Below are 15,051 nucleotides of genomic sequence, written 5' to 3'. Positions count from 1 at the left end.
TCAGCTTCAGTATCGTCCCATATAGAACTTTATCTTCATAAACATTCATATGAAAGCAACGAAAGCAATTCTTTCTGCCACTGGTAGAATATATATATATATATATATATATATATATATATATATATATATATATAACCTTGCACCTAAAGGACAAATGTGTTATTATCAATAATCAATAGAGATATTCTTACAGGCTCTATTTGCTGTGACGTGCTCAGTGAGCTTTGTAAAATAGTGTTTTATTCATTCTTATAGCATCCGTCTAAGATAGGCAGAAGAATAATTAGAATTAAATACAGGAATTATGGTTAAACTATGTCACTTAAAAAAAATTTTTTTAACGTTTATTGATTTTTGAGACAGAGACAGAGCATGAACAGGGGTGGGTCAGAGAGAGAGAGGGAGACACAGAATATGAAACAGGCTCCAGGCTCTGAGCTGTCAGCACAGAGCCTGATGCGGGGCTCGAACCCACGAACTGTGAGATCATGACCTGAGCCGAAGTCGGATGCTTAACTGACTGAGCCACCCAGGCGCCCCTATGTCACTTTTTATAGGAAAGAGGTTAGAACATCCTCTGGATGTATTCAACTACTATCCCTGACAGATGTTACATGATTAGAATAGTGAGTTATTAAGGAATTATTCTGAAAGGTCAGTGTAAGTGGAAATAGTCTGACATCAAAGATCAGTTTGATCACAGAAATGTGAGGAAGCCGTGAAATACAGAGCCCAGGTTATTCTAGGATAATATCTAGAATTTTGTGTGTTCATTTGTTTGCAGAACCCTTTGTGAATCAGGTTTTAAGCTCCCAGAGGGCAGGGAATGTGTCTTATACTTCATGTAAACTCTTTACAACATCTATAGCAGTGCTGAGCATATAATAATGATGATAATAAATAGCTAACATTTATTCAGGGCACACCCCGCCAGGTACTATTTTAAGCATTTTGCTTATATCATTTTATTTTCAAAATTATCATATCAGATAGATATTAATATTATGCCTATTTTGCAGATCAGGAAACTGAGGCACTATACAGTTGAGCAACTTGTCATGGTTGTACAATTAATAAGTGGCAAAGTTGGGGTTTGAACCCAAAATAAAGATGATATAGAGGGATAAGTGTAATATCCTTCCACCTAAGATGCTAATCTAAATTAAACATTAAGTACTCATGTATCGAGTATGTGTTAGATGCCAGGGGAAATGTTCCAGGATTATTATAATGGACATATAGTCCTTGTCCTTATGGAGCTTATGCTTTTCTACATAGCTGTTTCATAACAGAGTTCACTGTAGCATCTGACACCAAAACGTATTTCCAATTTAATTCAGAGACCTTCCTAGTGATAGACATATTTTATCATGTCATATAGAAGATACTTTAAATAAATGGTAACCTGGAAGCAGCCTTCATGTTGTCCAATAATTTACTTGGTTCTGCTTTATTTTTATGCAGTTGAAATTCTACCATATATAATAGCTATTGTCCACCAATCTTGTCAGTTATTCCAGTCACAGATTGAAGATTGTTAGTTGGTTGCATGTGTGGGAATTGACCAGGGTTGATTTTGGAGGGCATTCACAGGAAGTGGTAGTTAGAGGTTCTGTTAGTCACATATGCTCTGAGGTATGTAAAGTCTGTGTCATATGTGCCTCCAGAGAGCGCTCCTGTCTGTATGGTTGGTTTGCTGAAATACAATAGCCAACATTCCATTACTACAGGTGCTCAGCAACTAAGATGCTGGGGCTTGTTCCCAGATTACAGTGTTGTATTTAGACTAAGGTGATTGAAAGTCAAAGTTGGTGAAAAATTGTTTTATGTGTGTTTAATAATGTTCTTTGGTAAACTTCCTGTAATTAGCATTTTCAACTTTTTTTTTACTTCTTTTGATTCACTCTTTGGAGTTATGAGGAAAATGGATTAATGTACAGAAATGTAAAAATGGTGGCCAATGAACTAGTTTTCAAGCATTTTAGTGATATTTATGAAATGAAAACATTTTAGTGATATTTATATAAACTATGAGCGATTAAATATGCATTTTGGTGATCCGTTTTTAAGTTGGGCTTTCATATTTGCAAGGAACTCCTCCCTTGATTAATACCATTTGAACCTTTTTCAAAATCTTGGTAATAGTTTTGTAAGATGTTTATGTATGCATGCACATATGTGTATATATGTATATCTCCATATCTCCATCCATCCATATATATATATATATATATATATGTACACACACACACATACACATACACATATTTATCTTTGGCAAGGTATATTTCAAGATTACATTATAAATGACATCTAAAAGTGTCAAAGAGTAAAGAAAAAATTTAAAAGATGCATCCTCACTAAATATGGAAATTCAGGTATACATGTAGTATTATTATACTTTATAATGTATTTTATATTGAGGGTGATGGTAAGAAAAGTACTGGTAGGGAAAATGAGAATGTTTAGAGGATATGCTTTAGTAACTGCTTTAGTATTAAATATGACAGATATAAAACGTGTTTTACTGTAATTGGCTTAAATTCTATATACCAAGTGACACACATGAAAATATATACTTAATTATACCTATTATTACTAAGGAAAATAATGTAGAAACAAGCATGCTCTCAAACATTTTATTTTAAAGGTTAATGTTCTTCAATAAGCAACTGTCATTGCTGGAAGATGACTGGAGGACTTTAGATAGCTATAAGGCAATAATGAGTTTATGTTTAATTCCTATTGAAGAAACATTTTATTAACTCTCAAGACACCATTAGAGAGTTATAGAGACATATAATATTTTTATTTTATAAATGAAGTGAAGGAGGTGCATAAGTAGGGTAACTGACAGAGCCAAGATCTGTGGTCCCATTAGACTTAGCTATTAGAACGCTATAATTGTTATATTGCATTTTTCCAAAGTGGAGACAAAAAATACTAAATTATTGGACCCAGTGATAAACAATGCAATTAGAAGGAAGCTAGGAGCATGATAAAATTTATCAACAGAAATTAACAGTCAGATTTAATGTTAAACATTACCTTTGAATGAGAGTACGGGAAGGTATTTCTTTGTAAATATTTGCATCATACAAAAGTTACCATTCTGTACATAATTAATAAACAAAATGCAATTATGCACTTAGGGATTTGCCTAAGGATGCTATAATAGTTCTAACATCATCTTGCTTTGTTAGGGGTTAACAGGACCTGATGGATCCCCTGGCTCTGTGGGACCAAGAGGACAAAAAGTAAGTTAGCCACCTGTTATTAATTGCTGGTATTAGATGCTGAAGTATAATTTTATTGTAGTGTTTGCAAATCAACTGAAAGATTAGTTATGAAACAGTGGAAATACACTTGTTCAACTAAAATCATGTTTTAGTTGAATTAAGTTAAATGAAAAAACACCAAGATGGGGTATTTTAATGATTTCAAAATTCATGTAATTTACATATTTACATATCCATGATACAAGGGGCTAAGTACAATGAAGTTATTTTTATTTTTAGGGAGAACCTGGTGTTCCGGGATCTCGTGGATTTCCTGTAAGTAATTATAAAGTGACAGAATTGAAAATCTCCTACCTTTTCTGTCATTGTGAAATTTTTTTTATTGTGTGAAATTTATTGTCAAATTACTTTCCATACAACACCCAGTGCTCATCCCAAAAGATGCCCTCTTCAATGCCCATCACCTACCCTCTCCTCCCTCCCACCCCCCATCAACCCTCAGTTTGTTCTCAGTTTTTAAGAGTCTCTTATGCTTTGGCTCTCTCTCCCACTCTAACCTCTTTTTTTTCTTTTTTTTCCTTCCCCTCCCCCATGGGTTTCTGTTAAGTTTCTCAGGATCCACATAAGAGTGAAAACATATGGTATCTGTCTTTCTCTGTATGGCTTATTTCACTTAGCATCACACTCTCTAGTTCCATCCACGTTGCTACAAAGGGCCGTATTTCATTCTTTCTCACTGCCACGTAGTATGTCATTGTGAAATTTTTAAATGCAGTTTTTGACATAATATGCATCACAAAGGAATTCATGACTTTTCTGCTATGGTAAGCATTCTATGAGTAGAAAAATTTTAGAGAAATTTGAACGCACACTATAAATACATGTGTCTATTTGCAGGTAGTTTTTCCCAATAGACAACTCCCCCTTTACTTCCCTTGATAGAAAACATTTCTTGCATAATAACAGCAAATCTAAATATGCAGTATTTAGACCATAATATCACACCACTTTCTTCACAACTGGTTGTATCTCTAATGAAATGTCAACCATCAGATATAATTACCAGCCTAATCCTCTGGCTAGTCTTTTCCTGCATTGCCCAATCTCACAATTTGTGTTATTTCTTTATCTGTTAGAGGGTTTGGTTCTTAGGCTGCTTTTCCTTTCCATTTTACTCTTTGTTCCTCTTTTGTTCTTATCATTAATCTGTATCTCTCATCTTTGTTTTCTATTTGCACTGTTTTCATGGCCATATTTCACTGTCTGTCAACTTTTCCATTATAAACCGACTTTCAGAAGTGAATAGCTTTGCTGGCCTTTCTCCCGTTTTTTTTTTTTTACTCAGAGCTCAACATCTTATAGAGATGCCTTTAAAAAAAAATTAGTGACATTTGAAATTTGTCAAACATCTAGATCTATGATAATGAAACAATTTATTGATTACTTTGGTATTTTCAAGCATGACACTTATTTCCCAAATTGATTTACATATTAAAATGTTCAAATAGGAGTAATTCTTCAAATGCCTTGAAATGCCTTGGAAAAGCCCCGCTTATTATTAAAACATACTGCTCATGTGAAATTCTTGTTTGTTTTGGTTTGGCTGCCTAAATAATTAGAAATAATAATATCATTATCATAGGGTGTACATTGATTCTACTAAATGGTTCATATAGGGATGTTTTAGAAAAGTCTAGAATGAAAAGCTAACATGAATATGGTATTAGAGATAGCTGTGGATAGAAGTTATTCCAGCCAATGTAGGAGAGAAAGGAGTAATAAGGATTCCCAATTGGGGAATATTGAACCTGGAAAGCAAAGATAGAGAAAAAGGGATTCTAGACAGCTGATGTTAAGTTTTATGAAGTTCAACAAGCATATAGTTAAGGTTTAGCATATACTAGTCCCTGTGGTAGGAAATGAGTCTAGGAGGATGAATAAGATGTGGGGTCAGTCCTTGATTATATGCAGTTCAGTGTTGCTAAAGAGAAATAAAGTACAAAGGAGAGGGAGATGAAATAACTAGCTCTCAGATTTAGGATATCAAATTAGGATCCTGTCATAAGTCATTTCAAGAGTGACACCATTTTATTTTCACTATCTACTGGATTTGTCTAGAAACATAGTCCACCTGTCAAAAGAACGTGGTTTCTGGTCCTTTCCTCCCGCCTCCACCTGCCCCCACCCCCTCTTTCTGTGCTGAATGTTTGGGAATTTCCAAACATCACATTATAAATTATAAAGCACTACACTGTATTGCTTTTAAGGTAGATTTCTTATAAAACATGATGAAAAAAAATCTTTAAACTTAGATTTAAACTGATGTGCTTCTTTGTGAGTGATGCTAAATTCTCCTGAGGGCAAGTGTGGATGACTACTTTACTTTGATTTCTTACGAGAACGTTTGGAAAAAATATTATTGGTTAGCTTAGACATCAAAGGAATATTTGAGGTGCTGAAACAAACTTCTTCCTTAGGAGTAGAGCCATGTTTGCTTTTCTTTATCCAGTCATTTCTTTAGAATGAGCATCATGTTATTTAGTGACAAAGTTTATACTTTGTTTTTGAACTGAATTATGTCTGTCTGTATTTATACTAAGTTTAAATCACATACCATAACAATTTTTATTTTAATCTTTTAGGGCCGTGGTATTCCTGGACCCCCTGTAAGTATCATCTCTGGGTGTGTTTCTACATAGTCTATAACAATGGCCTATTTCTCAGCTCCCAAGCTTACTCTCCAACTGACAGTACCCAGTGGTATTTATAGTGTCCTACATACATGATCTTCGGTGGCTACTGTGACAGCACTTCTATCCTGCTAAACAAAAAATTTTATTGATTTTAGAAATTTCTGTTCCTTTTTAAGTAATTAAAATTTAGTCAAATGAGTTATTATGTTATTGGAAACCAAAGCTAGCACAGATATAATTCTAAATCAGTTGTTTATCATATTTGATATCATTTATGATAGATTGTAAAAAACATCCATAAGTCACCACATCCCTTTACTTATTTAGAATTACCCTTTTTTAAAAAAATTGAAGTATAATTAACATACAGTGTTATATTAGTTTCAGTTGTACAATGTAATGATTCAACAATTCTGTAGACAACTCAGAGCTCACCACAGTAAGTGTGCTCATCTTCTGTCACCAAACAATGTTATTACCATCTTATTGACTTATTGACTGTGTTCTCTATGCCGTACTTTTCATCTGTGACTTATTTATTTATAACTGGAAGTTTATACTTCTTAATCCCCTTGATCTATTTCATCACCTCCCTCCTGCCCCACATCCACCTTCCCTTTGGCAACCACTAGTTGTTCTCTGTATTTAAGAGTTTATTTTGTTGTTGTTGTTTGTTTCTTTGTTTTGTTTTTTAGATTCTACATATAAGTGAAATCATATGGTATTTGTTTTTCTATGTCTGAGTTATTTTACTTAGCATAATACTACTTACCAGGTCCATCTGTATTGTTGCAAGTGACAAGATCTTACTCTTTTTTATGGCTGAAAAATATTCTATTGTGTATATACATACAGGGTCCTCCTGGGGCAGCAGGACTCCCTGGAGAGCTTGGCCGTGTTGGACCAGTTGTGAGTACACACTGCATTTTGATAGACATTTACTGATTTTTTTTTTTTATTTTTTTTTTTCAACGTTTATTTATTTTTGGGACAGAGAGAGACAGAGCATGAACGGGGGAGGGGCAGAGAGAAAGGGAGGCACAGAATCGGAAACAGGCTCCAGGCTCTGAGCCATCAGCCCAGAGCCTGACGCGGGGCTCGAACTCACAGACCGCGAGATCGTGACCTGGCTGAAGTCGGACGCTTAACCGACTGCGCCACCCAGGCGCCCCGACGTTTACTGATTTAATAGAAGACGTTACTCAGAAGGCAAATTACCCTAACTGTATATTTTCCCCTGCAAATCCAAAAAATGGCAGATGAATTTCATTCCAGTTCATAATATTGATGGGAACCATGGATAATAATGCTACCTCATTTTTGTAGAGTGATTTTAATTTTTTTTTCCAAGGCTGTCAGCTAAACTTTTCTTCCCAACTTCCAGAATTAGTGATCAAATCAGGAGATGTCACCTCCATTTTATAGACTCTCAGCCAGAATTAAGGTCCAGTGTCTTTTGTATTAGGCTCTCTGCATAAAATGAATAGCTGAAAATTATTGCCAAGTGTAATTCTGTTAGGATCATTAAATTATAATTGAACCAACAGAACTTAACATTAGGCAATAAAGAGCTGAACTTTATAGAAGAAATTGTTGGTAATAAATTCTTGATGTTACTATACAATATTTCAAAAATGTTGAAGTAGTGACATTATGTGGAGGATAGATAATTGTAAATGCATTGAGAGTAGGAGCCATGTATTATATATTTTTTCTTGCTTCTCCATACGTCTTACTATTTGATAAAATTATTTACTGAACAAATGAATATGAAATGGTTATAAAGTTAAAATAATTGTAAGATGCTTTTGACTTCTTATGGTAGAATATTCAGAAGGAAAACATACACAAGGAGTAAACTGTGGACGTTAGGGCGAATTGAAACCATTTTCCTTTGAACGGCTTATTTGTATTTAGCCATCGTGCCATTTGCAAGACAGTATGGTGATAGGCCAAGTAACAGCTTGTGGGTAAACAGTACCCTGGGAGAATCTGGCATTGCAGAGATTAACCTGCCATTCCATAGCTTCAGGCTGGCTGCAAACCTTCTTTTGCCACCATTATCTGGATGGTACTAGAAGTACTGGCTGTTTCAGTTCCTCTATAAATCAACTAAAAACATAGGTGGTGTTTCCAGTTTGTTTCCAGAATACAGTAATCATGCTGTAGGAAAGAATTGGCTTTGCTTTTCCCCCCAAACTTCCTTCTGCCTTGTTTTATTACTTTGGTGAGACTGTACCTCCTTTATTCTTCTAGTTTTGTGGAGCTAATTGGATTATGGGCCACCCATCGATTTTAGTGGCAGGTCTATGCAAGACTGAGCTCTGTAGGGGTTTCTAGTAATATTCTCTCATGCCTTACCAGTTTTATGCACTGCGTTTTGACATGTGTATAACCACTGTGTCACAATTTTCAATAACTTAGGGTGACCCTGGGAAAAGAGGACCACCTGGCCCCCCTGGCCCCCCAGGACCCAGTGTAAGTTATTTGCAGCTTGAATTTTCTTGTGTCTGAGAGTTGGAATTAAATAAACCCAAGAACCAAAAATGGAAGTACTTGTTAATTGAGTCATCATCCTAAAATTCCAAAATGGCTACCAGTTTTTTTCCCCCATTCAGAACATGGGTCTTCTTAGGACAGAAAAGTAGAGGAATAACAATAATTTAAAAGGAGGTTTTCTCAGGGAATGGCTTACTCATATATTTGAAGTCCTTTGACTTTTGTGATTTCTCAAATGCTCAAAACTTGGATGTATAAAAGGAACATTTTCAAATGAACTAGTTTTTACAAAGGATTTATACAGTAAGCAATTTAAAAAATAGGAGTTTAAGTAGGAGATAATTCATATTTTAAATTTATATTTGGAGTACCCCATATTTTCTATTCTTTCATTTTATATCCCTTCAGTCCCCTGAAAGAGATAATATACTGAAATTTAGGGGTCTCCAAAATGAACATGCCCTACAAGTCAAAATTTTTAGAATATTAGCATATTATATGCAGCTCTTTGTTCCTTATATTTTATTGAACAAATATATTTATTGTATTTTTGTTCAATGAACTTTCAATTATTAGTAGGTTTGAATTACATATTTAACTATATTCTTAACTTTAGTATTTTCTTTACTTTAGGGAACAATTGGTTTTCATGATGGAGATCCATTGGTAAGATGTTTACCTTTGAATGAAATACAGATTAAGTCAAAGACCATGTAATCTTCAGGTCAACTCTCCTTAAAATTACCTTGCTGGAATATGTTGTATTTCTGTTTTACTTTACTTGGATGGTGGAACAATCCATAGAACTAGTGGACTGGTAGTTTGGATACACTCACATTGTAACTGGTTTTCATTATAGAAATGATTTTGTTTTTCCATAATCTCTTTACTTTATGGCTTTCAACAGAGTACCCCTCAATCTTAGAAGATAGAAGCCAAACAGTTCCTTTGAGACTTGTACTTACAGAGTGATATTCAGATGATGTTGGTAAACTGTACTAAGTGCAATGTTAGCCAATTTGACAAGGGTATGTGGACCTCAAGTTACAGCTATTCTAATAGAGGGGAAGGGGAAAAGGATCAGGTTGTGGTACACTAGATTGTCTGGAAACATTTTATTTCTTTAATAAATTAAATCTGAAATAAATATGGCAAACTATTAACATTTATTAAATCTGGATGGTGAATACTCTGTACTTTTCTGTGAGCTAGGAATATTTCTGATTTTAAAAATGAAATACTGAAAAAAGGGGTAGTCAGAGTTATTTAATGAATATAATTATGTTGGGATTCTGTAGCTAGAATCCCTAAAAAAATACCATTTTGTCATAAAGGGAGGCTCTAATTTATGCTCTCCTTATCTATCTCTCTCTCCCTTTGGCAGTGTCCCAATTCCTGTCCACCAGGTCGCTCAGGATATCCAGGCTTACCAGGCATGAGGGTAAGAGAACAATTTCAGTATTTTATATTCAAGAGTATTATCCATAGAAAAAATAGAGCCTTTCCTGTAAGCACTGGCCTTCCTGGTGAAAGACCACATTGTGATGGATTAGGCAAGTCTGTGTTCGTTTGTTCTGCGGCTTAGTCTATGGTCCTTCTTCAGTCCTAGGAACTGCGGCTGGTGCCCCTGGCAGGTAGTCCTATGGAGACATGGATGTTTGATCACACAGTGCTTTTGTTGTTCGGGGAGGAAATACCCATACAATGTATTGGCTTGAGAGACTCTATAACACCAAATGAATGTAGAGAAGTTTGCTTCCTATTGAGGAAGATTGGGGGTAATTGCACACATAATGTATTTGAAACTATTTTGGTTAAGAAAATATAGGGAATACTGTGCATAATAGGCAAGAAAAAAGACTTCCCAAAAATGTTTTCTCTCACTCTATATCATAGTTACTTCAAAATTTACCATAAAAATAAAAAAATATTAAATGTTGGGGTTAGGTGGGATTTTCTCTAGTCTATGAGTCTGAAATTATTTTGAAAATTCCAGACCAATGGAGTTGTGCTATGATCTGAAAGGCCCCAGGGCAGTGCTTTTCCAGTCATCCTTTTCTCTAAGGTTAGTTTTAATGGGTTCCCACAACTGCAAAAGATTTGGTCCTGGACTGGTGTCTTATTTTTCACGAAGACCTACACTCTTGGAATGAGAGTGGCTTTGAGAGTGAAAGCTCTGATGTACTTAATTTTGGAATGTTCATTTCCCATTTGCCTCATGTTACCACCAAAAGCACACATATGCTTAGAACAGGTGGCCAGACAGGAAGAGATAGGAGATCTTCTTCTCATGCTCTGCAGCTTTCACTGACTGCCCTTAATAGCTTTCCCTTTGCATCTAAAATTGTGTACAAGAAGAGGTGGAAGTTGTGCATCTGGGGAGATCCCTTCCACCCCCATGAAGGTACGGAGGAGGCAGAAGGGTTTTCAGAGCAGCATCGAGAGAGCAGGAGATAGCCAGCTGAGCTGGGTCATCTTTGGGAAAAAAGTTACTGATGTTGGAGAAGACTTAATGCTCTTACCCCAACTATGAAAGGATGTTTAGGATAGAGGGATCTAGGGAATTGCCAGCAATATATCATGTTGCTGAACCAGAGAATAAAGCTTTTGCTATTCTAGAACAGTGTTTTTCTATTAACTAAAACTTATATTTATCATCTACAACAGTCATGTAATACACATGGCAGTATTAAGGTCATTTAAGGTAGTCATTTTCCTTGTGACGTAACCTTTTTCTGTGTAGCAGAAACTGACACAGATTTAGGGAAGCAAGATCACTTTATGAGCCTTCTGACCAGTTTCCGTAACAAACCCAATACAGTTATTTTTAAATTAATTAATTAATTAGTTAATTATGCATTTTTAGGGTCATAAAGGGGCTAAAGGAGAAATTGGTGAACCTGGAAGACAAGGTCACAAGGTAAGGAAAATGAATATATAGTGGGTAAGTTGTGATTAGGAGGAAGTGATTACTTTTATTACAAGAAATTATAGGGAATAATAAAGCATATTTTATCCTTCCTTTTCAAATGATGATTGACAAGTTTTCAGTAGATGCATTAATATTCTAAGTATAATATTCTAATGTTGTTCAATTGTAAAAAACAGTAACTCACCATACATTTCATTCTTTCCTGTGTTTCTACCCCTTGCTTTTCTTTTGAAATCAATCACACTCAGCTTTTTTCCTTGATGCTTTTGATAGTCAAACATTATTCAGCTACTTTTCCCACTCCAGTAAACAAAATTTTATGACATGTGTAAAATTTTATGATGAGTGTTGCTGACACGAGTAAACAGGAAGTTGATAGCTCATGGCTTCTCATCTTAAGTTCTGAAATAATTTGTTTCTGACTTCATTTCAATAGAATTTAGATGTTGAGTAATATGGGAGTTAGTGATAGGACTTCTGTTATTGTCTGGATAGAAACATGGCATCCACAGCACAGCCTACATTGGGGCTCGCATGCCCTGCAGAAAAACCAACATAGAAATTTAAAGTAAGGTGACTTACTTGCTTTTTTTTAATCCACTAATGTCAATTGCCTTTAAGTGTCTAAGAATTTGACTTTCTGCTTAATAAAAGTTTTGTCCCTGTTAACTGTGTAATGTTTTACAAAGTCAAACTGTTCTTATTCATGCGGGTTTTCTAGACTTTGTAGACTATGTCCTTCTACACCTTAATGGGGTGGAGGCAGAAAATTAGTCTTTTTCTTTGGAGGAGCTGGAGAGGCAATTTATTAATATCATCAGGCATTAATATCCTTGAACTCTTTAGCTAAAATCAGTCTGTTGAGCAACCTCAGATAATCAGGATAAGTAAGCCCATTTTCTGTTCCTTATTACAGTTTGGTCATTTATTTTTAAAGTCTTTTATTGCTTAGGCACTGAGTAATTAAGGCATTTTATTTATCTGGAATGTAACAGCTGGTTAATGTCAAATTGGAGCAAGAAAAAACTGAGTACTTCAGAAATTTTTCTGCCTGCTCATTCCTCCATTAAATCTTAAAATTCACAACTAAAAAAATCCAACAATTATTTATTAAGTTCCTGCTGTGTGCCAGGGTTTATTCTAAGTGCCAGGGGCATAGAAATGAAAAAAAAATATGTCCAACCACGGAGACTGGCTAAATTAAGTATGGCATGTCCATATAATAGAATACTATCTAACCACCAAAGAAAAGGCGTGTAAGAATATTACAGTGCACCAAAAGGTTTTCATGAGGTAACAATACATGTAGTAAAGCAGATATAGTAGACTTCTGTTATTTTTGATGCCATCCATACCTTCTTCCTTCTTTTGGTGGCCCCTTTTCTTTGTGGAATTTTTACAACCCTGTCCCATGGGCTTTGCGGATGGAGCTGTCAGAGTATTTTCCTCCTCTTCCCCAGAAACCAATAGTTTTGATACCTATACAAGTCAGTTATCCAGACTCTCAAATATGGCTTGGTTTTCAACGGGGAACCTGAAAACTGTTTTGGTGTGTGAAATAACTGGCCAAAATTTTATTGGTAGGTGTTGAAAACTCCTTTATTTCACTTGTTTTGTCACTTACATCTCTCAGTGGGTGTCTTTAAAAACTTACATATAAAGATAGGAAGACAATAGCTCATTAAAGAATGAACCTTGAAAGGGTAATAGATGCACTGAACTGTAAACTTAAAGTGGATTCACAACTCTGCCTTGAATTTACAAATTAGTTAATAAAAATTTTAAAATTTGTTGATAAATGTAGAAATGAATAGTCAAAAATCTTTCTGTAAAATGATAATAAATTGCTGTTCCTAAATTTGTCATTTAATGTCAGGGTTATTGATTAGTTGTGTGCTATTCATCTGCTGGTGAAATATTTAAATCAATTGTATTAGTCCAAGGTTTATCAGGAATCTGTGGGAAAATATCCCAAACCTTGCTAATGGAAACTTACTGTGCACATATGAGTCACTGTTGTTTTGATAGGTAGGGAAATATAAGTAGCATTTAATTGTATGCATGTGTTGATTACCCACTCCAATAGCTAATTCACTGGCTTTCCCATTGGGACAGCCTCTCTGCCATCAATTATATAATCTTATGGAATATAATCTGAATATGAGACTAAAACCACTATGTAATACCCTCATAATTCTTTCAAAAATCAAGTATAAATGATCTAGGCATAACTTAGTTCTTTGTATTATATGTCCAAAGTTTCTATATTAATATTGCTATTCAATTTGCTATATTTCTGTGTGTATATGTGTGTGTGAAAATCTCTTTAAGGTATGGTCTGTAGAGCAAGAACATGGGTGAACTGAAACATGTAATAAAGAAACAACAGAAATTGATTTTTATCTAATATTATGTACATAATATTAAAAATGTAAAATTTTTCTCATGATTAATTTTACAATTAGAGATATCCATTACTACAGGAAATGTAGGGCAGTATACTTATTGTAAAAAATAAAACCTTTGTCAGAGGGAAAAGTAAATTTTTTCTCAGAGTCAATAAAGTAATCTTTCTATAAGAAACAGCAGTTGAATTTCTCTTCAGAATATACTAACATTTTAAAGTATATCAGAGGTTATAAGGTTAGTATCAAAAAGTCAAAATAATAATTAGTTAGAAAACAAAATGGAAGAAGATTCCATTGGCAATTGCTACCAAATAGTCAAGATACCTTAGAACAAACTTAAATATTCAAGACTAACATGAAGAAAAGAACAAAACTTTATTGATTGAAAGAAAAAGATTTGATTAAATAGATACACTCAGTTCTAAGATAGAAAGGCTCAATATTGTAAAGATTCTAATTCTTTCCATATTAATTTCTTAATTTAATGCAGCCCTAATACAAAGCAGGTAGTATTTTTGTGAAGATCTTCTGAATAATTCTAAAGTTCATCTGAAAGAGTAAGCATGTAGGAAAAACTGAAAAAGAGTAACTATCGATGAAAAATAAAGGTAAAGGAATTCTGTCTGAGATTAAAATGTATCATGAAATTGCAATAATTAAAATGTTGTGGTATTGGCAACATCATACAACAGATCAGAAAAGCAGAAAAAACAGATCAGAAAAAACAAGTGTATTTAACAATTTAGTATGTTAAGGAAGAATTTTCCAGCCTGTGGGGAGAGATATCTGTGCGGAGATATCCTTCAATAAATGATATTAGAGAGAGCGGCCAATTACCAGGAAAAAATAAAATGACAGATTTCTATCTTACATTTTACATTAAACCAATTAAAGATTTCTATGTAAGAAATTAAACTATGAAACAACTAGAGGAAAAATACAGATGAATATTTATGTATTTTTGGGGTGGAGAAAGCTTTTCAATGGGTGACATCAAAGGTAGAAGCCATGAAAAGAAAGAGTGATTTAAATACTTTAAAAAATTGTATATGGCAGCAAAATTATAATAAGAAAAGTTTAAAATGAAAATCACAATTTGGGGGTGCCTGGATGGCTTAGTCAGTTAAGTGTCTGACTCTTGATTTCGGCTCAGGTCATGATCTCACAGTTCGTGAGTTCGAGCCCCACGTTGGGCTTTGTGCTGACAGCACGGAGCCTGTTTCAGATTTTCTCTCTCTCCCTTTCTCTCTGCCCCTCCACTGCTCTCTCTCTCAAAA

The 15,051-nt window shown here is 34.5% G+C and overlaps 1 protein-coding gene and 1 long non-coding RNA gene across 2 annotated transcripts in view; one reads left to right on the top strand and one right to left on the bottom strand.

Annotated features, from left to right (window-relative positions):
- The window catches only part of COL9A1 (collagen type IX alpha 1 chain), an 88,556-nt gene that overhangs the window by 27,525 nt on the left and 45,980 nt on the right, over positions 1-15,051 (top strand). Inside the window, exons 11-18 of the mRNA XM_086707173.1 lie at positions 3,207-3,260; positions 3,522-3,557; positions 5,885-5,908; positions 6,791-6,844; positions 8,360-8,413; positions 9,068-9,100; positions 9,819-9,875; positions 11,301-11,354. Of these exons, the coding sequence (XP_086563299.1) occupies positions 3,207-3,260; positions 3,522-3,557; positions 5,885-5,908; positions 6,791-6,844; positions 8,360-8,413; positions 9,068-9,100; positions 9,819-9,875; positions 11,301-11,354 (366 nt within the window). The remainder of the gene's footprint in view (positions 1-3,206; positions 3,261-3,521; positions 3,558-5,884; positions 5,909-6,790; positions 6,845-8,359; positions 8,414-9,067; positions 9,101-9,818; positions 9,876-11,300; positions 11,355-15,051) is intronic.
- Positions 9,584-11,902, bottom strand: LOC147581018 (uncharacterized). The gene is made up of 2 exons (XR_015251316.1): positions 11,551-11,902; positions 9,584-10,074 (listed from the first exon to the last, which is right to left on the bottom strand). It is a non-coding gene; the product is annotated as an uncharacterized LOC147581018 (long non-coding RNA).

This window comes from Puma concolor, chromosome B2, assembly GCF_028749965.1.
Source record: "Puma concolor isolate L17-30 chromosome B2, mPumCon1.1.hap2, whole genome shotgun sequence".
NCBI classification, from domain to species: Eukaryota; Metazoa; Chordata; class Mammalia; order Carnivora; family Felidae; genus Puma; species Puma concolor.
The sequence above is the reverse complement of the archived record's forward strand: the minus strand, read 5'-3'. Positions and strand labels throughout refer to the sequence as shown.